This window comes from Polypterus senegalus, unplaced genomic scaffold (genome assembly GCF_016835505.1).
Source record: "Polypterus senegalus isolate Bchr_013 unplaced genomic scaffold, ASM1683550v1 scaffold_2865, whole genome shotgun sequence".
In the NCBI taxonomy this organism is placed as follows: Eukaryota; Metazoa; Chordata; class Cladistia; order Polypteriformes; family Polypteridae; genus Polypterus; species Polypterus senegalus.
The window spans coordinates 1-25000 of NW_024380290.1; the positions used below are offsets into that span (position 1 = coordinate 1).

General features: G+C 48.0%; 1 protein-coding gene across 1 annotated transcript; it reads right to left on the reverse strand.

The window, feature by feature from the left end:
- Window positions 1-930: 930 nt before the first annotated feature.
- On the reverse strand, window positions 931-24997 carry LOC120520127 (homeobox protein cut-like 2; the record flags this gene model as incomplete). The annotated part of the gene is given in 15 exon segments (XM_039742738.1): window positions 931-1248; window positions 2557-2722; window positions 5559-5890; window positions 5893-6393; window positions 8334-8435; window positions 9539-10177; window positions 12442-12541; window positions 15495-15543; window positions 15633-15691; window positions 17351-17539; window positions 19277-19381; window positions 19770-19818; window positions 20303-20369; window positions 21910-21998; window positions 24912-24997. Coding segments are annotated over 15 exon segments (2851 nt in total), but the record flags the coding sequence as incomplete, so codon positions are not given.
- Between the last annotated feature and the right edge of the window lie 3 nt (window positions 24998-25000).

Consider the following 25000-nt stretch of genomic DNA (forward strand, 5'->3'; position numbering starts at 1 on the left):
CCAGCAGACCCCCCGTGACCCTGTAGTTAGGATATAGTGGGTTGGATAATGGATGGATGGATAGATGAAACAAAAGCAAGCTCTGCAGGGCACAAAGGGAGTTGACTAACACAAAAACCCCAGAAAAACACCTGGAATGAGGTAAAAGGTAAAAAAAAAATTGGGAAAACAGGTCAAAAATCCAGGAAATGGCACACGTGAACTCACCACATTAAAAATGAACCGCCAGGAGCCGTGGCAGACCCTCCAGATTTGTAGGGCAGTGATTGGCAGGTGGCTCCAGCTGCTGGGGGGGACCACCCACAAAGTGCATGGGAAGTCAGACAGGCAGGTTTGGTTTGACCTTATATTCGCCCGTTTGGTTTTGACTTTGATTTTTGTCTCTCTTATTTAGGATTTGGGAGCGAGGGTGTAATGTGATTTAATTTTTTACACACCAGATTCCCCCGAGGCTGATCCAGCTCATTATCGAGGACCCGGCCAAAGGGACGCCCACGTAACACCTGACTGCGGCAAATAGATGGTCATTTCTGGAAGGAGGGGGTGGGGTTGCCAACCAGGACCCTGAGCTCTTTCGTTGTATGGCACTGTACCAGTGTGTGCCCCCCACCCCCCAACCTGACCGGACCTCTCCTGGTTTAGCTTAGAAAATAAATTACCCGTTTGTTTCTCAGCAGGACACCGAGGGGTCTATGAGGAATGGGGCATCATGAAAAAAACAGCTCTGCACTGATTTGTCAGTCAAAAAGTTTTTGAACCAAAACAATGTCATTGTTGCTTCAAGGCCCATATATTCGCCAAATTCCACTCCCCGTGACTTCATTTTGTACCAGAAATTAAGAGTGCGCCTGAAGTGAAAGTCATGGAATTGCTGTAAGTTTTATAATAATGGGAATTTGTAAAAATAGGACTCTCCCAAACATGGCGTACCCAAATTGTTGTCGGTCAGCACCTCCTTCACTCTTTTGGTGATCGAGTAAGTGTCAAGCTCGGGCGACATGGCCACCAGCTCCTGGATGCCCAGCGGCGTGTGCTGATGATGGTTGTGGTGGTGGTGATGATGATGGAGCTGCCCAGGTGCCGTCTTTCCCCCATGTAAGGATGGCGACACGGACTGGACCTCGGGATGCTGGTTCTCCTTACTGCTCTCCAAGGCCAGACTCACGGACTCTCCCTGAGGGCTCGGCTGATCCTCCAGAGGGCTTGGTGGCGGAGATGGGGAGGAGCGGGCTTGCATCGGACTCTTATCTGCAGTGGAGAGAAAGGAGAGAAGGAGTGGTGGGTCAAGCAGCAGAAATCCTACCTCTGCAAGTGAACCGAATTTACTCGCGACAGCAAGAGGGTCTTTCACCCCACCCCAAACTTCACAGCATCACTCACACAGTGGTCTTCTCTTATCCCGTGTCACACACGTGCGCATGGATGGGGCAGCTAAAGGGCTTGAAAGAATGTAATTCCACACCAAGCCAGGGGGTGGCAGAATACATCAGTCCTCTCTGTATTATCTCTGAAGACCCAACATGAGAAATCCTGCCTGGGTCTGATGACATCACTCCCTGTTTCTGTCTCAATGACATAACTTCCGTTTCCTGCCTCAGTGACATCACATCCCATTCCTGTCTCGATGACATCACTTCTGGTGTCTGTCTCAGTGACATCACATCCTGTTCCTGTCTCGATGACGTCAGCTTTGTTTCCTGCCTCAGTGATATCACATCCTGTTCCTGTCTCGATGACATCACTTCTGGTTACTGCCTCAGTGACATCACATCCTGTTCCTATCTCGATGACGTCACTTTCCGGTTCCTGCCTCAGTGACATCACTTCCTCTGACCTTCCTTAAAACCCCCCCCAACTACTTTCAATTAATCAGTTCTTATTTTGCTCTTTTATACGGGGGGCTTCCCCAAACCTTTTTTTTGTGTGTCAGGGCTGATTATTTCACACCCAATACTCTGATTAGGATTTCACAAATTGAGGAAATGGTGGTCTCCAAAGAGACCGCTGAACCCATTGTCAATGCACTGTCACACACGTGCACATGGAGGCAGTCGATAGGCCTAAATAAATGTACTTCTATGGAGGACCGGGGAGTGGTGATGTGCACTAACACCCTCTCCTCTTTCCATTGCAGACCCTCAGAAGGAAACCCTGCCTGACCTCACTTGCAGCTCCAGCCCACGAAACACACCCCTTCCTTTGAAACCCACCATAGATCCGCCATATTGTCTCATGGATTTCAGGACTCGGTCTGTTACGATTACTCCAATTTCTAAATTTTTGCCTTACTTTCAGGTATATGGAGTGGACACCCCAAACCTTCATCTTGGTTTTTGTTGTTTCATCTTAAAGCACATTTACAAATACCACCCGTGGGTGGCACAGACCATTTCCCCACCTAAACTTATTCTCTGAAGGCTACCAGACAGTTCCATCACCGTGGTGCCACCTCAAAGGTATGGCAAGCACTTTAGCACCACCTTGGCCCCTTAAGGCGTGGACAACTAAGTTATTGGATCGCTGAAGGTGAGCACACCATGTAATCCACGTCCTTACCCAGCATGCCGCTGTTACTGGCTGTCTGGCTGATGCCTTGGCCTAACTGATCCAAAAGCCAAAGCTGCATGCGGATGAATGGCTCTCGTCCTTTCTGAGTCAGCTTACTCCATGGCTTGGGTCGGGACAGCATGTCACTGACACTCCCCTGTGACAGGCCGAGCACCTGGAATGCAAGACGGAGACATCTTTAAAGATTAAAGCCGGTATAGTGGATTCAGGACGTCTGCGGACCCCTTCACGTTGTGCACACTTCATTTGAAATGGAGAAATTTGACAGAGACCAGAAAGTCTCACCATCTGATTCCCACCAGTATTCGGACCCTTTGGTGTGGCACTCCAAATTAGACCTGTGTCTGCTCTAATTCTCCTCGAGATGTTTCTAGAACTTGACTTGGAGTCCACCTGTCCAGTCAGTTGTCCTAGAAAGACACACGTGGACCTGTGAGTCACATGGCATGTCAGGATGAAAACCAAGCCATGAGGTCCAAGGAACTCTCTGTAGACCTCCATGATGGCACACTTCAGGGCAAAGAGATCAAACCATTTTGGAAAGCTTTCAGTGTTCCCATGAGCACAGCGGCCTGAGGAATTGTGACAAGGGAGATGTTTGGAACCACCAGGACTCGTCCTAGAGTTGGCCATCCAGTCAACTTGAGTAGCAGGGGCAAGGTAGGGTCTTGGTCAGGGAGGTCCCTCTAACAGAGCTTCAGAAGTTCTTTGTGGAAATGGAAGAACCTGTCAGAAGGATAACCGTCTCAGCTGGACTCCATACGACAGCCCACTTGGAGTCTGCCAATGGACTTGGAGAGCGTGAAGGAAAAGGTCGTCTGGGCTGATGAGACAAAAACTGGAGTCTTTGGGCAGAACTCCAAGCACCATGTCGGGTGGTGTCACACACGTGCGCATGGGAGGCAACTAAAGGGCTCGAAGAAAAGTAATTCCATGCCTGACCAGGGGGTGGCAACTACACTCATCCTTTCTCTTTTTCCGCTGCAGACCCATTACAGGAAATTCCACCTGGCCTCCATGACGTCACTTCTGGCCCAGAAGACATGAGGTCTGCGGTAGGAGTGACAGAGGTGGGATTACATCAGGGATCAGCTCTGAGCCCTTTCTTATTTGCAATGGTGATGGACAGGTTGACAGACGAGATTAGACAGGAGTCCCCGTGGACTATGAAGTTTGCTGATGATATTGTGATCTGTAGCGATAGTAGGGAGCAGGTTGAGGAGACCCTGGAGAGGTGGAGATATGAGAGGAGAGGAATGAAGGTCAGTAGGACCACCAGGACAGAATACATGTGTGTAAATGAGAAGGAGGTCAGTGGAATGGTGAGTGCAGGCAGGATGGAGTGGGTGGAGAAGAGTGGTCAGGAGTGATTTGTGACACACGGGTATCAGCAAGAGTGAAAGGGAAGGTCTACCGGACGGTAGTGAGACCAGCTATGTTATATGGGCTGGAGACGGTGGCACAGGAGACAGAGCTGGAAGGGGCAGAGTTAAAGATGCTAAGATTTGCATTGAGTGTGACGAGGATGGACAGGATTACAAATGAGGACATTAGAGGGTCAGCTGAGGTTGGACAGTTGGGGGACAAAGTCAAAGAGGCGAGATGTCATTGGTTTGGACATGTGCAGAGAAGAGATGCTGGGTATATTGGAAGAAGGGCACTAAGGATAGAGCTGCCAAGTAAGAAGCAAAGAGGAAGGCCTAAGAGAAGGTTTATGGATGTAGTGAGAGAGGACATGCAGGTGATGGGGGTGAGAGAGCAAGATGCAGAAGACAGAAAGATATGGAAGAAGATGACCTGCTGTGGCGACCTCTAACGGGAGCAGCCGAAAGAAGAAGAAGAGGTGAGGCATGGTGGTGGCAGCATCATGATATACGGGTGCAGGTACAGGAAGATTGGTTAGAACTGAAGGAAGGATGAATCAAGATGGAGATTCACTGATCTGATGAGACAAAGCTTGAACTTCTGGGGCAGAGTGCCAAGCACCACATTTGGTGAAGACCAGGCACTGCCTAATGCCATCATTATGGTGAAGCATGGTGGCAGCAACATCAGAGCTATGGAGGTGCAGGGACAGAATCAAAGGGAAGGAGGAATGAAGCCAAAAACAGAGAGAGACCCCTGAAGAAAACCTGTGACCTCAGACTCAAGTGATGGCTCAAAGCCCCAAAGCAAACTGCCAAGACAACACTGGAGGGGCTCGAGGACGAGTCCTTGAGTGGCATAGACCTGAAGCCCATAGAGGATGGGTGGAGAAACCTGAAGATGGCCGTTCACAGACCCTTCCCATCAAACCTGATGGAGCTTGAGAGGATCTGGCAGGAAAAAATGGGATCAACTGGCCAAATCCAGATGTGCAAAGCTGGTAGAGACTTGGTCAAAAAGACTCAAAGGTGGAATTGCTGCCAAAGGAACTGAATGAAGGGTCTGAGTACGTCTAATGAAGGTGAGATTTCAGTTTGTCACATTTCCAAACCTTTCTCATTATGGGTTATCGAGTAAAGCTCGAAGGCCAGATGATCCATTTCAAATGAAATGTGCAGAGCGTGAAGGGGTCTGAAGACCATCTCAACCCACTGCATGCATCACACAATTCAGTCACCAGACGGCACTTCACTTTGCACTCCCGGTGCACAGAGACAGGAAATATGTCACTCATTTCACTACTGTCATTTGATTAGGGGGTCCAGGGACAGCCCACCTATGTCAGCACTTGTGCGTAAAGAGAAGGAGGAAGCCTCTCTGGCTCTTTTGACTTTCTAATTCCCTAAGTAACGTGATAACAATAGCGCTGTTTTCATTGATCAGGAGCTCAAAGATAATGTAAACGTGCCCATTATTTAAGTAATAAGGAGACTGGAATTTGTACGTGAACATCAGGTGACACCCAGAAGACATTAGAAAACCCCTGTAAAGCATTTTTGAGGATCTTGAAGCAGTCGACAGTGACAACTTCCCACCCCACCTCAGGTACCATAAAATGAACTCACCTTTTCTCCAAAAATTCTCTGGCAGATGCCATTCTTCGCCAGCTTCTCCTTGACCTGGCGGGTCAGCTCGATGGTGTCCACCTCTCTGTACATATACATCTCATACTGCTCAGGTGTGAGCGGGGGGACGGTTGGCTTTAGAGTGCGAGGCACGTAGGCTGGGTAGTAGGACAGGCGGCCCAGTCCCTGAGACTCGCAGCCACTCGACACATCCGTCTCACATTTCACGTCCACCAGCTTGGCCATCTCCTCCTCTGCTGCCGAGGCCTCCTCGCTATTCGGTATACTTTCCCCGTTCTCTGTGTGAAGTGGCCAAGGACGTGGCATGGCGGGTACCCCGCCGAGGAAGACGATGACAAGGACGGGGAGACCGACGTCAGAGGCCGGGAAGTGATTCCCACGGTGCTGCTGCCGATGACGCTTCTCTCGGCTGCCCAGTGCTGATCAAAGTAAGTGCCGGCATCCCCAATCTCCGACTTCACCTTTCGAATGATGTTCTGGACAAAGGCCGCTGGTGAGAGCACGCTGAGGGGGGTCTGACCACAAGCGGTGACCGCAATGCCACAGGCGGACACCACCCCACTGCTCCCCTCTTCCTGCTTAATGTAAGCAGCCGGCTGCAAGGCCTTGCTCAGCTCTGACGGTGCAGTCCTGTCCGCCTGGGTGGCTGCAGCCCCTCGGTTGCAGGACTCGATCTCTAGGAGAGCCTGCTGTTGGGCCTGCATCTCCCGCCGGGCCTGCTCCAGGATGCTCTTGATGGTGTCGTCGGAGCTGTTGCTGCTACTGCCATTACTGCTGCAGGCTGAGGTGGCGGTGGATTGGGACTTGCCGTCACCTGAAAGGAAAGCAAAACTTAACAAATCGAAGTCTCATCTCGCAGAAACCAATCCAGAGTAGAGTTGGATTGGTCCTGAGATTTTGACTTTAGTACCAGAACCAAAACGGTAATGTAACAAGTCACGAATAATTTCTAAACTTCCAACTCCGTCTCACTTCAGCCTCCCTGATCACACACCTCCCTACCGTGCTGCACTCCACGTCAGTACAAGCAGCGCTTCCCCATTGGTTGTGTGTGTTGGGGGGTTTCGCCCCCTGTGAAGTCATTAGAGTGTCACGTACAAGAATGGGTTGTGGAGAATCAGGGGATTTTGTACTCCATGGAAGAATAAAGTGCTGAGCAGAGGATCTTTGAAAACTAACGGTGGTACCGTACCATTTTAACGTTTTTGGTACTTTTTCAGTACTGGTACACCATGAACCTAAACCTGAGTAACCTCTTGCGAAACACGTGCCAGCCTGGATATGCCCAAAGGTTGTTTAATCTGTCATTTCATTCAAAAGCCACAGTTTAAGACTTTGAGGGATGGAGAAGACGGGACATCGGTGAGAAAGCACACCTCCACCTAACCCTGACTCACCCAGGGGGTCCCCCGCCAGGTTTTGTTCCATTGACGTAAATTGTGTGTGAGAGCAAAGCACACATCACCCAATTCAAGCATCACCATCATCTTCTTCACCTTCTGTTCCATTCTGCTCTTCCTGGTGAGGATCACAGTAGCAACACATCAAGCTGGGCTGACCTGATCCTTCTCTCCCCAGCTACGTCTTTCAGCTCATCTTGAGGAACTTCAAGAAGCTTCCAGGTGAGCTGAGAGATATCATCCCTCATCATCTGCCTTGCTCCTCTCCCATTGGGTCACGCCTGGTGAGTGGTCCATGAGAGGCGCCCTGGGGGCATGAGTCCCACAGAATATGGCCAGACGTCTGGGGACACCTGACTAGCTCACCTACTCTATATGTGCAGTCATCGTGCCGCACTATAACACCATTTCCTTCTTATTACGTGGGAAGCCCAGATTACATTAAAGCAATACAGGTTGGGTGGTTGGGTCCCCTGTAAAGTGCCATTTGTAATGAAACAATAAGGGTGGAGAGTCCCCCATGAATTCACGATCACGTCAAAACAATACGGGTTTGGGGGTCCCTGTAGAGTCTTGGACGCAACAAAGCAATATGAGTGAAGAGGTCCTCACGAAGTCATGATCATGTCGGATCAGTAATCATGGGTGGTGGTCCCTCATGAAACAAGGGGGGTGGGTGGTCCCTCATGAACACTCAATTGTTTCAAGGTAATAAGGGTAGGGGGGTCCCTTATGAAGTCCCAATTATGTCAGTTATATGAGTGGGGGGGGGCTCCTCTGTGAAGTGCCAATTACAACAAAACAATAAAGGTAGAGGGTCCCCCATGAAGTCCTGATCATGTCAAATCAATACGGAGTGTGGGGTGGGGGGGGTCCCTGTGAAGTCCTGATCGCATTGAAGCAATATGAGTGAAGTCCCGATTGTGTCGAAACAATAATCGTGAGGGGTCCCTTATGAAGTTCCGATTGTGTCAGGGCAATATGGGAAGGGGGTCTCTGTGAAGGCCCATCCACATCAAAGGAATAAGGGTCTCTAATGAAGTCTACGAAACGGCAACAGCGACTGTTGAGGAAGCTGATGTTTACCTCCGATCCTGAAATGTTCTTTCCTGTAACTTTATACCGCACAACCCCACTTCTCACACCATTCACCCACCTTGGATATAAACCTCCATTTCTATTAAACTTGTTTTGACACCTGCTACACACACATAGACGTTTAATTTAGCCTCGGAACATACGACAAGAGACTACGTTCCACAAGGCCCAAGGGGGTGCGGGTACGCTGGCTGGATGATTAGGGGGGGCCCGGCACATTTCTTATTTTAATTTTACGAACAGGAGATGAACTCACTTCCTCTTTGTGACTGAATTTCCTTCTTCGCCTGCTCCAGGATGTTTTTGATGGCATCATCGGATCCTGTTTCTGGAGTTCTGATCCTTGGAGTTATGCTCCCTGTTCAAAAATAAACAGCATTAGTGGCATTCATGGTCTTGTGACAAGCCTCCTCTGTCCCCTGTGGTGTCACCATGCACACTAACAAGCGCCGTGAAGGAATGAGCCCCTCATCACTTTTTGAGCCACATTAAGACCTTTGATGCCTTTGTGAAACGTAAAGGAAGCAGAGCACTTCTGGATCTCTGTGGCATCCACAGCAATGGGACGGTGCCCACTGGCATCAGATATCAGGGCCTCAGTAAAATGTCCCTGCGTCTGCTTAAAGTCGATGTCACGCTACACGACTTCTAGTCACTGGGGATGTCAGGGAATGCTGATCCCGCTGCTGGGCCACGTCAATGTACAATCCCGACGATCAAGGGTATCACACACCAGTCACCTTCCAGGCTCAGACAATGTATGCAATACCCTGACAGAGCAAGAGGGGGCGCCAACCCTAACAATGCCATCTCTTTTCTCCTCCGTAGCTGCTCTCCTGTCTGGGATGTCGAAAACCCTCCATGTGCGTCTGGATGTCAGCACTCATGAAAAGAGCCCACCCTACAACTAAAGATGAAATCCAGCCTATTAGAGGGTCAGGACAATCTGGAGTGAGCGGCTGGGTATGTCAGACTAGGCGAATGAACTTCAGATAAAGCAGATGAAGGAGTGGTCTCATGTGACATGGCCTCAAGCAAGGGAGGAGCAGAACTGCGATGTCAGCCAGCAAACTAAACGAGTCTGTGACCGAGGAGCTCTAATCATCCCTCCTGTATTTAAACACAGATCAAGATGTGCTGGCCACGCTGACGACCTCACCCTCTGGTGGAGCCCACAGAAGTTGTCCGTCGACTTATTTTGTGCTGTGTACAGCCACAGTGTAGAAAAAGTAGATGGGACGAGGGTCCTCTGCAGGGCCACGTCCATTCGCACGCCCGTTCTCACACACAGTGACCAGCCAACCTAACACCCACATTCATCTCTGGGGTGAAGGAGAAGGAAAAACAAAACACCACTGAGAGAGGACACAGTCACGCAGACACAGGGAGGACACGCAGACTTCACAGGCGGCACCTGACACCCCAACAAAACGTTTCATCCAAGCGTAGGGTGCCACTCACCTCTCTGCCGGACCTGGATGGTCCTGAGGGCCAAGATGTTCTGCTCGTCCGACAGGAACTGCTTCATCTTGATAAACGGCTCCTTGCCCTTCACGGTGAGCTTCCTCCAGGGCTTTGGCCGGGCGAGGATCTCGCTGACAGAGCCCTGTGACAGCCCCAGCACATAATGTCCAAAGACGCGCTGGCCGATGTTGTGTTTCAAAAGCTGCTCCTTCACTTGGTATGCGATCTCGGCCGTGTCCAGCTGCTCATCCTCACCGGTGCTGGAGCTGCCGCTTTCAGACTGGTCACTCGGGTGGCCACCTTCATTGCTGCAGGCTGTGGCTTGGCTCTTACTGGCCGATATGAGGGCAGCCTTGGCGGCGTAGAGGGCGGTGGGGAAAGGCATTAGGTTGCCATTATCTTTTTTGTAGAGCGGGGAGAGCATCTGCTTCTGTAGCAGAGGATCCACCGAGAGCTTATCGGGAGGGTATGGAGAGCAAGAGAAGGGTCGCGGGAGTTCGTGCACCGACATGGCACCCAGGAGGGGCTGAGTGGCATCAGGGGAAGAGGGTCCTTCCAGGAGAGGCTGCGAGTGACTCTGGGGGGATGCGTAGGACAGGGAGCTCCTCAGCGGCTCCTCTTCTGACTGGTCCTCTTCTGTCAAAACACAAAACACAATGGTGACAATGTGCTGGGTTCCATGCTAAAACTGGGGTTTATAATGTGGTGATTTATTTTATTTCTTTTTCTTGTGAATTTTTGAAATAAGTTTTGCAAGGGGCATTCATATTCCCTAGAGTCTGAATTTAAGGCCAGTTACAATATATTTCAGCCTTAGCTATGCTAATGTTCCTTCTGCTTTGTTTTTCTATGCATGTGCCTTGTGTCTTATGGGTGGGTCCCCAGGAGGCGGGGTCACCTGCCCATCAACACCAGGGACCGCCCTCACAAAGGTGTGGCTGCTGTTCACAGTTGCATGTGTGTGTATTGGGAAAAGGGGCGTGGCCTTGTGCTTTGTGGGTGGCCCCCCCAAGGGGCGGGGTCACCTGCCAATCACTGCCAGGATTGGCATATTTAACGGGGTCCTCCCATAGTTCCTGAACGTGCTTGGTAGTGGGGAGTTTTGGTGACTTTCTGCGCTATTGTATGTGTTTAATGGATTTTTTGCCCCCGTGCTTTGTTTTTCAATATAATCATGTCTTTGGATTTCATTTTGGGACTGTGATTATTGATTTTTTTGGATTTTGTACTGGGACAGGCATCCCCTTTGTGCTCTTTGGAGCTTTGGGACTTGCACAGCCATCTTATGTTAAAATGAACCTTTTATTTTATCATCATTCATCTTGGCCCTTTTTGTTCGTAGTGGGGGTATTTTGATGGTGTGTCCCCCCCATCCCCTCTAGTGGCAAACCTTGGAGTGCTTTCTAAACTCCACCAGGATCACGACAGTGAAGAAGCTGGTGGTTCATCTGAAGGCACTTGGGAGTTGGTGAGCTTACCTCTTCTTTGGTGATTTACTGAAATTTCATTGGACCTTCGGCTTTGTTTTTCGACCATCCTCTGGTTTCTTGTATCTGGACTTCATGTTTCCATTTGGATTGTCTAATTGTTTTGGGCAACTCCTATTGCCTGTTGTGCTCTGCGGAGCTTCACTGTTGTTTGAAAAACTAAACCTTTTTTGCTTAATAAAGATGCTGTGTTTGCCTGGGTTTAAGAGGATTTCCCCCTCTACAGGACATCTGGGACTCCAACTCACAACACAATGGTGGACAACTTGTTTGTATGCTGCACTCTGGTTGGCTGTTATGTTAATGGCACAATACACTAAATATGGATTGACAGAATAAACGGCAAGAAAAGGATTGACGGCCATCGGAGCGCAGGAATTAGAAAAGCCCAACAAATTACGTGACGACTGAGCCGCCGAGTGGGCGAGCAGCCATCTCACTTTTGCCTCGGGTCAACAACTAAATGGATAATAATATTATTTTCATTTAGCGCAATGTCTCCTCATGCCAAAATGTAAATGAGACATAAATTATCATTATCAAGTTTTCCATACGTTAATAAGTACTTCATTTAGTCCGACTATGACAGCCTTAAATAATGAAGTCAAATTGAATTATCTTACAGCGGCTAATACCAACTATTCATTTATTATTATTAGAATCGGAAGGTATTATTATTATTAGATCATTTATTACAATTTGAAAAAAAATTATTATTAATTAGTTAATATAAACATTTTCGGAAAAATTTAAAGACATCTAAATGGCATAATAATGCAGGAAGCGTTGTAATCATTAAGCTGCTATAAATTATATTTTACTTATCATTTGCATTGTTGGAGCCACGAGGAAGTCAAATGGATGCACATTTTATTTCAAAGAAAAGCCCCCCTTCTAAGGACTTTAAAAAAAAAAACTTCAAAAGACCCTGCGGTTTGTTCCAAGCCCCTCCAGTGCCAGTCCTATGATTGGCACTCCATTTCTGGAAAAGGCGCGCGCTCCAAACTTGTGACGAGCCCCCACTCCTAATTAGGAGAGATGTGAGTGGCAGCCGAGTTCCCGTTTGATCCCAAAAAACTCCTCCACCTGGGGGGATTCAAGTAAATAAATAAGACCGCATTCTGCTCGCCACGCGTTTTTCTTTTTGTTTTTGTCTTTAGTGTGAAGATCAAAAACAGGAGTGCAGTCTGATAGAATGCGTCAGACACTCTGGGCGCGCGAGATGTTTCGCAACCCGCCACAACATTCCTTTCATGTGTTAACAAGGAAAGCGGAATAAAAAAAAAAACACACCAGTGGGGCACGAATGACCTGTGGTGTCCCCAGGGCAACAAAATGGTGAAAGGTCTATCAGGCCGCCAACGTCCTGCGTTATGGCCGCTCAGCGCGGAGGAGAGCAAGGTGGCTACTTACCGCTGTTTGTAAGGAGATGGGGTTTCTCGAGCAGGAACTTCTGGGATGGAAGGAAGTCTTCTTTATCCAGGAGAAGAGCTTCAGCGGCCTTTGATGGGTCCTGAATCAGAGAGAGGACATATGAATTAGAAAGAGAAGAAGACAGAGAGGCACAAAAGAAGTTAAAAAAAAAAAAAGGAAAAGATCTATCACAATTTTATTTATTTATACAGTAAATGCCAGGCAGGATTATCCAACATCCTGCCTGGGTGAAAATGGCAACCTCTTAGCGAGAAGGGAAGCCAGGATGGCAGAATGGACTGGACTGGCATTCCAGCCCCGTATGAGTATGGGACCCTTAACTGAGATGGGAAGACTCGGCAGTAAGGGGAAGACTCTTCTTTCACCCCCTTGGCAGTATCCCTGGTCCTCAGTAATTATACAGGGTACCTGCAGGGCATGATGGGAGTTGTAGTGCCGCACAGTGCTGTAGTTATTCATGATCCCTGTTTCTTGGGGGCTTCTATTTGATCTGGAAAGTGCTTCCATTGCGAGTCAAAGACAATCGAAGTCCCTCAACCTCACTCTCAGTGAGGAAGGAAAGAAGGCAACAGTCACTAGAGGGAGGTGGACGGAAAGAAGAAGGGAAGGAAAAAGAAGACCCTCTGTGTTACTGTTGGTTGTGTCCAGGGTTTGGGGCTCATCTGTCACAGTACATAAACGGCAATAAAGGGCTTTTTCAGTATATGTCTGTTTCAGAACATGTTTTGTATAAATGTATTACTTCATATAATCTGCGTCAAAATAAAACATGACACCAATGTGCTGTACGGAGCGGCTGGAATTACATCATTTTTGTTTGAGCGCATTCATCGTCCTCTGTCATGGTGCTCAACATCTCATCTGCATCTACAAACGGAAGGTTGAAAACGTGTAGTCTGCATTCCCATAAAGCCCTGCTGTTCAGGCATTGTTATTTTCGGGGGAGCCTTTCTCACCTCCTGTCCGTTTTTTTACTTTCCATCTCTGAAGTTGAGTCTCTCAGCGTCAGTGTCTTACATTTTCACTAACGTCCCTTCACCGGCGCTAATCTCGCGTCCCACCTGTGTTTTCAGACGACTTTCCTCGGTATTCGCGTGTGTCTGAATTTCTCTTTGCCGTCTCTCGAACATGTTCCCGTATGGCCTGCTGTTCAGAGTTCGTTATTATTTTCGAGACTCCTCTCCTTTATACGTTCCATACTTTATCCTTTACATCTTACGGCTTTACTAAGGTTGCTTGACCAGTGATCCCTTTCTGAAACGTGCTCCGGTAAAGCCCTGCTGCTCAGACTCTGTCGTTATTTTTGAAGCGTCTTTCTCATCTTCTGTCCAGTTTTCCACTTTCTGTCTTTCTTGGCGAGCACGTTACACCCTTTTTAACGTCTATTTACTGCCGATAATTTTCTGAAATGCATTCCCATAATGCCATGCTGCTCAGACGCTCTCGTTATTTTCATGGCACCTTTCTTTCCTACCCCCTTTGAAGGCGATTCTCTTGGCGTGCATCACAGAACTTCACTAACACGTCCTAACGGCCACTACTTTTCCCATAAAGCCCTGCTGCTCAGACGCTATCGTTATTTTTGTGGCAAATTTCTACCCACCTGTCCGGTTTTAATACTTTCCGTCTTTCAAGACGACTCTCTCTGCGTGTGTCTTACGACCTCACTAATGCCTCTTCACCCACGCTGCTTTTCTCGAATGTGTTTTCACATAAAGCCCTACTGCTCAGATGTTGTTGTTACTTTCGAAGCGTCTTTCTCATCTCCTGTCCAGTATTCTACTTTCTGTCTTTCTTGGCGAGCACGTTACACCCTTTTTAATATCTATTTACTGGCAATCATTTTCTAAAATGCATTCCTATAAAGCCCTGCTGCTCAGATGCTCTCGTTATTTTTGTGGCCCATTTCTCCCCTTATCTCCAGTTTTAATACTTTCCATCTTTCAAGGCGACTGTTTCCGCGTGTATCTTACAACCTCACTGACACCTCTTTACCCACGCTGCTTTTCTCGAACGCGTTTTCCCATAAAGCCCTGCTGCTCAGACGCTCTCATTATTTTTGTGGCCCATTTCTCCCCTCATCTCCGGTTTAAATACTTTCCTTCTTTCAAGGTGACTCTCTCTGCGTGTGTCTTACGACTTCACTAATGCCTCTTCACCCACACTGCTTTTCTTGAATGAGTTTTCCCACAAAGCCCTGCTGTTCAGACGCTGTTGTTATTTTCGTGGCGCCTTTCTCCCCTCCTGTCTGGTGTGATACTTTCCGTCTTTGAAAAGTGTCGGTCGCTTCTCCTCCTGGTGCGTCTCACACACTCGCACTTCCTCTTTCGTTGCATCAGACTCAGGCCAAAGTGACCAATCACACCAAAGCCACTTTGACCAATCAGATTGCTCTGAGGGACTGGACACACCCACCTTAGTATTTTATGAAATTGTAGATAATATTTTCTTCTATTCGGTATTGGAAGTGAATACATGCCATGCTGCCTTTACATTTCCTGTACTCGGTCTTTGATCTCGAGCTTGGTGACTACAGGTGGGCTGCAGCCATTTGAGCTGTGACTCTTCATTGTATTCAACTGGAGAGGGTCGTGTGCGGTTTTTGAAGGGAGTCATAATCGGTCGCCATAGGCAGTTTTATGCAATCCACTATGACTATTGTGGTGGCTATTCTCTAAAGGGGAAACACAGCCCCCCCACTACAAAGGAGGGGTGGCACAGTGATCAGCACTTCTGCCCGACGGCTTGCGTCGTTTATTGTTTTTTTGGCTGCACTAATCAGTGGCAGACGCTTCCCTAGTCCTCAAGGACACCCCACACCAGTCCAGTGTCTCCTTCCCCGTTGACGTCAATCCAACGCATTTCCGCGTTTCCACCGAGAAGACTCGAATTTGGCAGGGTTCGCTTATCCCTAACGTCTTCACGTCTCGTTTTTTGGGTCTACAAATGACTTCTTTTGGTACCGAAATCCCCTTTCTTGTGTGTGTGTGTGTGTGTGTCTGACCAGGTGCTGAAAGATCTAAGTGGCTTACCTGGGAAGAGCAGGTGTTTGCGGACGCCTGTTTCATTGCTTTGAGGATGCTAAAAAAAAAATAACAGAAAAAAGATAAGAACGAGTAAGGCGTTAGGATGCGACTCCACTTTCTCATGACTTCCTCGTATTGTCTTACCTGAGCTCAGTTTTAATTTCTTCGTAGTCTGTTTGCATTCGTAACTTGGCTTCGAGACGCTGCGGGAAGAGTTAAGTGCGCAACAACATCTGAATATTAATCATCTCATTGAAGTTAGAAATCAAAACTTATTATTGCATGAATGAGCACTAAAAGAAAAAATCTAATATGAGCCCATCTGACCCACCAACACAGAAGGATCCACAAACCTCCCCAAAAGACCAGTTAGTAATCGGAATCTACGTGTTTATTTTAAAACCTGGGACCACCGGGGACACCAGACCACCCTTTAACTGCTGTCTACTCCGGGATGAACCTCACAATGTCCTCAACTTTAATCCTGAGCGTGCTGGAGCCCACCTGGTGAACAAAGCCCAGGACACTCGAACTGTGACAGGCAGAAATGGGGGCGGACACACACTCGTTCACCCACTGTTTGGCCTCTTGTAAGATGGTCGGGTGAAACCCATCATCACGTTACGCTACTGAGATTCTCAGTCATAATCTGCCGACACTTTAGAATTAAACATTCATCCGCTTATAAATTGGTGCTGATTTGGGCTCAGGAGCAGCTCAACCAACAGAAACGAGTCCTAGTTTTCATAACCTTGTGTGAATTTATTTCATACTGATATATTGATTGTCGTCATCATCATCATCATCGGCTGGCTTCTTGTTGCTGCTGTCAGATTGGACTCACTAAGGAGACTCTGGTCTACTGATGTGTGAACCAAGCTAATGGAGACGATCTACCAGCTCAATGCCTCCAAGCCTGGGGGGGCAAACACCTTGGATATGCTGGAAGTTGATGGTAGAAAAGAGGAGGGTGGCAAAATTGGATGCCATCATGAAAAAAAAAAATCCCCTCCAGGTGGTGCTCACTCTGAGCACTTTTAGCCACAGGCTCTTTCCACCAAGCGCCTTTGGGGGTCTTTTCTGCCCACTGCTATCAGGCCATTCAATTCACTCGTTAATTTATTTTGAAATATCTGAACAATATAAAGTGCTCAAAAAAATGAAAGTGTGAATGTCTTTGAGCAAACAATCAGAAACAGACTTCATGAGGGTGGCCTGACTATGTCCTCTAGTGCGCACTGTGGAGCTCAATTGGCATTTTCCATAAAATACTAGAATTGGCAGGTCCACCACTGGCGAGCGCCCTGTGCTTTTCACAGATGAGAGCACATGTGACAGACGTGAAAGGCTCTGGAGAAGCCGTGAAGAACATTGTGCTGCCTGTCACATCGGTTAGCATGACCAGTTTGGTGGTGGGTCAGTGATGGTATGTCTGTGGAGGAGGCATATCCATGGAGGGACACACAGACCTCTTCTGCCACACCTGAGTATGATTTGGATGGACTCGCCTGCCTGCCTGACGCTGTATTATCATTTCCCTTTGATTTTCGGGGTGTCCCTCTGTCGGTTAGAACATTTAATTTCCATCCTTTCATTCCTCACACATCACCATATCAGTCCACAGCAGCAGAGACAGCCAGCAGGATTTTCTTTTCCCATTGAGATCTGATGGGTTTTCAAAGTTTTTGAGCAGTTTACTTTTATTTTGATTTACCTAGTGATCGATTGGCCGCGTTTTCTGTCCTGCGAGTCTTTATTCTTTTTTTTTTACGTGTCTGCTGCAGTATGCATCTTAAACCCGGGATTATAAAATTTATCAAACCGAATCTAATCAAAGACAAGAAGCAGAGTGCCGGCCTTACCTCGATGGCTTCCGTCTTGAAGGTGAGCTGCTGCTCGATCTCAGCAATGCGATGCGTCGAACTTTCCTGGAGTTCTTGCAGAGTGATCTGCAGTCGCTGGACATCCTTCAGTAACTGAATGATCTCCCGGTCCTTAGCTGCGAGAGCCGACTCAATCTTCGACTCTGAGCTCAAAGACTCGTCCTTCTCCTTTTGATCGAAAAAAAAAAAAAGACCACCACGTATGTTATAATAATAAGCTCTACACACGTGAAGAGAAGGGGCACACGGATCACGTTTATCACAAGTCCTACTCACTCATTCACACTTCAGTTTTGGGTTTTTTGTGTTTTGTTTGGCATTTTTCAAACATTTTCCAGGCATTTCTTGGGAGATTTTCCAGCATTTTCAGAGAAGCATGTTGCCAGGAACGTGTGACTGCCATTATTTCCAGTCATCGTTTTGTGGGTTGTGTGACGTCGTGTCTGTTGAATGTCTGGCGATCACAGTGCTGAAGAGAAGGTGTCGTCAGTATAGTGAGAAGCAGACACCGGGTCCACCCGATTCTGCAGCAATGAGAGTCTACAGGACAATTACGGACCCCCTATGAAGCACTCAAGCAGCTTCCCAAAAAAAATTCCTGGATTACTGCTATTGCAGATTAAAACCCTGTAGTTTTACAGCAGACGGTGGCAGGGTAGGGTAACTTTTATTGAAGGACCTCTTGTAATGGACGACTTGGATGAACTTCTATTCCAACAGGGATGGACCCCTGTTGTTTACCCTAAATAAGAGGGTGGCATTACATGAGTGGGCGGGCATTCCTGGAAAGGTGGATTGAAGAAATGTACCTAGCCAGGAGACCATGATAATGGAAGATCTGGGAGAGATAACCTTTTTGGAGTATATACTCTCCTGAGGTGCTAGAGGGCAGCACTCCTGTATCTCTGCTCCCATATATCAGGGAATGCTGGGAATGAGAGTCTGGTGAGAGACATCTGCTGGGTTCTATGGGTGCCACCAGGGATTAGACTGTCCCGATTTCAGGAAGCTTCCTTCTGATTTGGAAATGCTTCCCTCAGGCTACCTGAAACCCGGGAGAGTTGAGAGAGGACCTGGACAACACTCACCTAGAGGTGAAGGAGAAAAAAGAGAAAGAACTCTATTGTTGTGCTGCACTGAAACAAATGAAAAGAAGCCTGATAAAGGGACTTTGTTGGAATGATAAATGCAGTGCATATGTCACTGTTACAGTATGTGCCAATTGGTATGGGATTCGTAAAAGCAGTGTTAATGTTTGTGATGTGCCACCTGCTAGAATGATAAATGCAATGCTTACATATGTACTGTTTTGTATGGGACTTGTAAAAGCAGAGTGAAGGTTTGTGATGTGCCATCTGTTGGAATTAAAAATGCTATGCATATTTATTTGTATTATGCCATTGGGTAAGGGATTCATAAAAGCAGTGTTAAAGTTTGTGATGCTCCATTTGTTGGAATGATACATGCATTTCACGTCTCTGTTATGTGCCATTTGGAATGGGATTAGTAAAAGCAGCTTTAATGTTTGTGATGCACCTTCCATTTGAAATGTACAGGATTTGTAAAAGCAACGTTAATGTTTTTGCTGTGTCATCTGTTGTTTTCTGTTATATCCAAGTAATCAATATCTACTTCAGTGTTAACATTTGTACTGCACAATGCAATGTATATGTCTCTGTCATATGCTATTTTGTATGGGATTCATAAAAGCAGAATGAATATTTCTGATGCGTCATCTGATGGAATAACAAACGCACTGCATATGTATGTAATATGTGGTATGAGACTTGTAAAAGCAGACAGAATGTTTGTGGTGTGCCATCTGTTGGAATGACAGAGCCACAGCAACTGGCCAGACACACAGACATTCATCCTTTTCTCCAGGAGGACAGCGTGGCTGCTTACCCCACTTGGACTTTTAATGGCGTGACATCCAAGGTGCACAGTGCTGTTGACCGTTGCCAGCTGCTCTCTCAGGCTGTCGACTTCTCTCTGGGCAGCTTCAGCTCTCTGCAAACAGCAAGATGGCGCATTATCCTTCTAGAAGCAGCCAGAATTCAGGAAGGTTTCTCAACCGGTGGGCTGAGGCCGACCCCAAATTTGAAAAGCCAATCACATTTGAAAGACAGGATCTATGCTTTATCGGGATGCTTTCCTGGCACACAGCACAGTTTTGGTAAACAAAAAACCCAAAGAACTTGCTGCTGAAGTGTCACTTGCAGAAATCGCAGACATGAAGCAATCAGTGGCACTTGTGGAAAGCCATCTGGCTGATGCCCTTGTCTCAGACGTGATCAGTTTTGGTCTTGGAGTCGGCGTAATTAAAAAAAAACCCATGATTGGGTGGGGGAGGTGGGATCATTATGTAAATTACACGCAATCAGCACCGTTTTCTCACCTGATTTGCTTTCTCCAGATTTGTCATGATCAGCCCGACTTCCTCTGCCCTGCAAAATCAAAAAACGAGAAAACGCTCAGCTCTACTTTGGTGGGTCCTTCATCTGTTGCTCCATTCCCAGCCGTGAATCCTAACTACGTGTGTCTGCGATTCTCGCCTCCAGCACTCTCTCAAACACTTTCTTTTTTTTTTCTTGGCAGTCTGATCGTCCGATTTGCTCCAGTGGACCACCACTACTTTTCCAAAATTCCAGTAGTCCACCCTTCCTGCGGCTCAGGTGTGCCAACGTTCCGGCTGCAGGATCTTCTGCTGTCTGGCTCCATATCAAGTAGACGAAGCGCCCCAGTGGGCGGTTTAAGGGGGAGAGAGGACATTACACCGCCGCCAGAGACCACCAGGGTATCAGCCGTCACTCTTTTCTCCCTCCGGAGCTCCCAAAACAAATGACGGCCATCTCCGCCCGACTGAACCGATCAGGCAGCCCCAACAGACCCCCTCCCAACAGCGGAAGATGGAAGCCGGCAGGCACTTACTTGGAGGCTGCCTCTTCATCAGACTTGCATCTGAGATCCAGAAGCTCCCTCTGGGTGGTCACCAAAGCTGCAAAAGTTGAGAGAAGAGCACCATTTGTGACATATGCCAAATAACGTACCACCCAACCTTATCACCGTTCCACATCTATCTACAGTAAACTAAATGGGGGTGTGCTTTGCCCGTCTTAACCATCTCCAAGCTGAAGGAGGGTTTTCACTAAAAGCTTGGATCTGCTAGTCCAATCCGCGTCCTCCTGCCATTGTGGACCTCCTTGTTGGGAACCCTCAAACCCTGACCATGAAGGTGATTCCTGTCCATTTTCTTCCAAACATTCTGTTGCTCTCAGGGTTTTTTTGCCACTTCGTTGCCACACATGTAGCGCCCAACAGTGTAGGATGCCACGTTGGGACTCTTGCACTTTAACTGGTGGCAACTCATCTGAAGGTTAAGACTACGTCCACGCTACTAAACAAGCGATATAACAATTTCCATCCGCACATGGTGTACGAAAATGATCTCCGCCCACATCAGAACGCCTGAAAACGCCAATGACGAGCGCTGGTCAGGTGTCTCATTGGCAGCTTGCGCATCCACAATGGAGAATACAGAAAACTGAAAACCAATGGGGTGGAAATCGTTATGGGGGGGCGTCACATGAGTGTAGCGGCTGAGGACGCAGATTGAGGGAGTCACGTCTGTGACAGTATGAACCAATCAGAGTGCGATTAAGAGTCTGCGTTTCCAAAACTGTTTTAGAAACGTAGACGGCTTGGGAGAGCATTTTACAAAAGTCTCCACGTTTTGGTGGGGTTAAAAACTAAGAAACCACTCTCTGATTGGTTCAGGCTGATTATGTTGCCCAGACTCTAATCGCACTCTGATTGGTTCATGCTGATTATGTTGCCCAGACTCTAATTGTGCTCTGATTGGCTCATGCTAACTACGTTGCCCTTCCCTGATTGGTTCCTGCTCGTTACGACGTCTCATTCTGTGATTCGTCCCCCTTCACAGAAGGGTTGATGTCCAGGCTGCTCACCTGTGTCCCTCTAAAATGCACAAAAGGCGAATCATCGACCGGTCACTTCGGTTTTGTAGCCAGCCGCATTACCATCCCTGCAAGGATTTTTCCACTGTAGGTGGATGGCTACAACATGCTGTCACACATGAGTGCATGGGGGGCAGAAGGTGGGCTTGGTGGGGCATGATCTGCCGAAACAAGGGTTAGTGGGGTGTGCTCCCTTCCAGATCCTCCGAACCAAAGTTTGCCTAAATCCACCTTCCAGAACCTTCCCTATCAGTGACCTCACTTTCTGTCCCGCCCCCGGACACACCTCCTTCCTCCTCAGCAGCTATAAAAACAGCTGCTTTGTACCCTCACTTCTTCATCCTAAGTGACTACTCAGCCCCCCACTGAGAACTGGAATTCGAACATTTGGGGCGGAACCCCCAAAACCTTCGTCTTTCTTACCATGCAGGTTTTTTTTAATTTTTTTTATAGTGTGGATGGAAATTGTTTCTCGGTGAAAATGCAAGTACCATCTGCCTGCCGCACCCTCCTCATGTGCCCGCCATCACTACCACAAGAGGGGCTCCGCAGGACACCCACCTGTGTGAAGGACTTTGATTTTCTCTTCAGATTCTCCCAGCCTGGAGGCCAACGTTTTCTGTGCTTCCTCAGTCCCTCGGTCCAACGCGCTTGATGAAGAGTAGAGAAATGTTGCAAATGAATGAACACTTCACACAGTTGGTTTTCAGACCCCCCGCCCCCCATTTATACTTGATGTTTGGTTAAGGGGATCACACTGGCCAGGCCGGCAGCAGAGACCTCTGGGGAGGTAAAGTGAATGGTGGATTCAAGAAGTGGATTCACTTTCTGCTCACGTCCAACGTTGGAATTTGGGTCCGTCAATCTACGCTCGATAAGCCGTAATGACAACATGAAGACGTTTTCTCTCTCGTTCTTTGCAAATTTATCATAACTTCAAAAATGGAAATCTCTCTTCCAAGAAAGGATTCAGACCCTTGTAATGGAACCGGGCCGTCAGCGAGCCCTGGATAAGGGAGTGCGGACCCTTTTATTGAGGACCACTTTTATTGGGAGCACTTCAGGGTCATACGGAAGCCCCATGAATTGGGGAACGCATTCATCAGCACCCATGGACCCTAGCAGGGCTGTGTATTGCCGGAATTCATCTCCCAGCATGCCCTACTGGTTCTGTCCTGGGAACCAATATCCAGGGCTGCTGCCATCTAGCATCCTGGGGAAATAAAAGGGTTTCCAGTGGCATCTTCATTCTTCAGTGAGCTGCTCGTCCATTCCCCTCTGGCCATTACTTGCGGGTGTGGAATCTCTCTGCTTCCTCCCTGGCTGGGATGCTTGTCTGCCCGCTAGTAGCCTCCCGTCCAGGTAAGGAACAATCCCCTCTTCTGGTCGGGATGCACGTCCAACCCATTTGCCATTTACAGCCTTAATTCAGTAATTTGCAGAAGCCACTCTGGCAGCAATTCCAGCTTTGAGTGGCTCCAGGTAAGACTCTACAAGCTTGGCACACCTGGATCTTCAATAATTGATCCCACTCTTCCTGGCAGAACCCTTCAAGCTCCATTAGACTAGATGGGAAGTGTCTGTGAAGTGCCATCTTCAGGTCTCACCACACACGTTCTGCGGGGGTTTAAGTCTGGGCTACTCCAGGACAACCAGAGTCACTCAAGTGTCAAAATGGTGGCTGTAGGCTTTGGGTCATTGTCACGATTAAAGATCTGAGGTGGCGTGCTCTCTGGAACAGGTTCCTCTCTGCATTTGCCTGAAGTCATGCTCCCCTCAATTCTGACCAGTCTCCTTGTTCCTGCACTTCTATAGCGTGATGCTGCCAACACCATGGCTTGTGTCCCCAAGCCACTCCAGCACTGTCTTGACTGAATGCTTTGGGTCACTGAACTGTAACACCAGTCTGAGGTCACAGATATTCTTCAAGGGCTTCCCTGCGTTTGCATGCATTCATGCTCCCCTCAATTCTGACCAATTTCCTTGTCCCTGCACCACACCATGACTTGTGCCCAAGCCACCCCAACGTTGGCTAAATGCTTGGGGACATTAAACCACTGGCCCAGTCTGAAATTTCAGGCTTTCTTCAAAGGCCTCTCTACATCTGTCTGCATTCTTGCTCCCCTCAATTCCAACCAGTTTCCATGTCCCCATAACATGATGCTGCCACCACCACGACTTGTCCCAAAGCCACTCCAGCACTGTCTTAGCTGAATGCTTTGGGTCACTGAAGTCTGAGGTCTCAGATTTCCTTCAAGGGCCACTCACTCTGTATTTGGCTGTGTTTGTCCTCCCCTCAATTCTGTCTCCTTGTCGCCTGCACCCCCATAACATGATGTTTCCACCACCATGCTTCACCATATGGATGGTATCCGGCACAGCCTGGTCTTCACCCGATATGGTGGTTTGTGTCTCATCTGACCAGAGAATCTTTGTTCTCAGGCATTCAGAGCTCTTTAAATGACGTTGCTTCCATCTGGATGCTCTACCAGAAATGCCCAATCGACGGAGTGCTGCTGGGAATGATGTTGTCCTTCTGACAGGATCTCCCATCTCAGCAGATGACCTCTGAAGCTCTGTAGGGATGGCAATTGGGTTATTGGCCATATTGTTGCCTGGTAACCCCGTACCATGATACTGCCGCTTGGGTGCTTGACTGCTGGGATGGTCTTAGGCAGGTGACATGGCACTGTCAATTTCTGCCTCATTGGACCAGAGCACCTTTCTTGTCTTCCATCTAGTTACTCTGCCATAAACGCCCGAATGGTGGAGTGCGGCTGAGATGATCGTCCTTTCCAGGCAGGTTCTCCCATCTCTGTTAGGGTGACCTCCCTTGCCAGGTTATTCAGTTTGCCAACTCTAGGAAGAGTCCAAACGTCTTCCACTTCCCCATTCATGAGCCCTCAAAGCTCTAGAAATGGTTTGATCCCCGTGCCCTGATCTGTGCTTCACCGGCGTTTGATCATGAGGGTCTACAGAGAACCTTGGTTTTTGTCCGCAGTGAGAATTGTGGGACTTTCTACTCATAGGCCCATGTGTGCCTTACTAAGCCATGTGGCCACTGACAGGACAGGTGGACTCCTATCAAGTTCTGGAAACATCTCAAGGAGAGTTAAAGGGTCTGAAGACTTACAGGAATGCAAAGCTTGTAGAGGCCTAGGAAGAAGATGCCAAGGGGAAACTGATGCCAAAGGGGTCTGAATGAAGGGTCTGAATATTTTTAATACCTGGGCAAACCTTTCTGAAAACATGCTGTCACTGTGTCATTATGGCTTATGGAGTGGAGGCTGAAGGACACAAAGTGAATTTTGAACAATTTTAACACACAGTAAACAGAGTGGAGGGGTCGGAGTGCGTCCTGAAGGCATCCTGGTATCTTCTAAAGTAAACGCCTGTAAGACATTTTAAATAATCTTTCATCTTTCAAATGCCACCAGAAAGTCCCCTTTCAAAATAAATATTGGTGGCTATGAATGTGAAGACCAACCCTTCCGTGTATTCTCATAAAGGGTCTCTCCACTGTCACACGGACAGTAGACGGTGTCACTCCACTACTCACGTACTTTTTTATTTGCCCTCGGTCCTTTGGCAAGTGGCTGTCATCAGGTTTAAGTGCCTTTCTGTTGGGGACAGTGGCCGAGAGCTCCTCTGT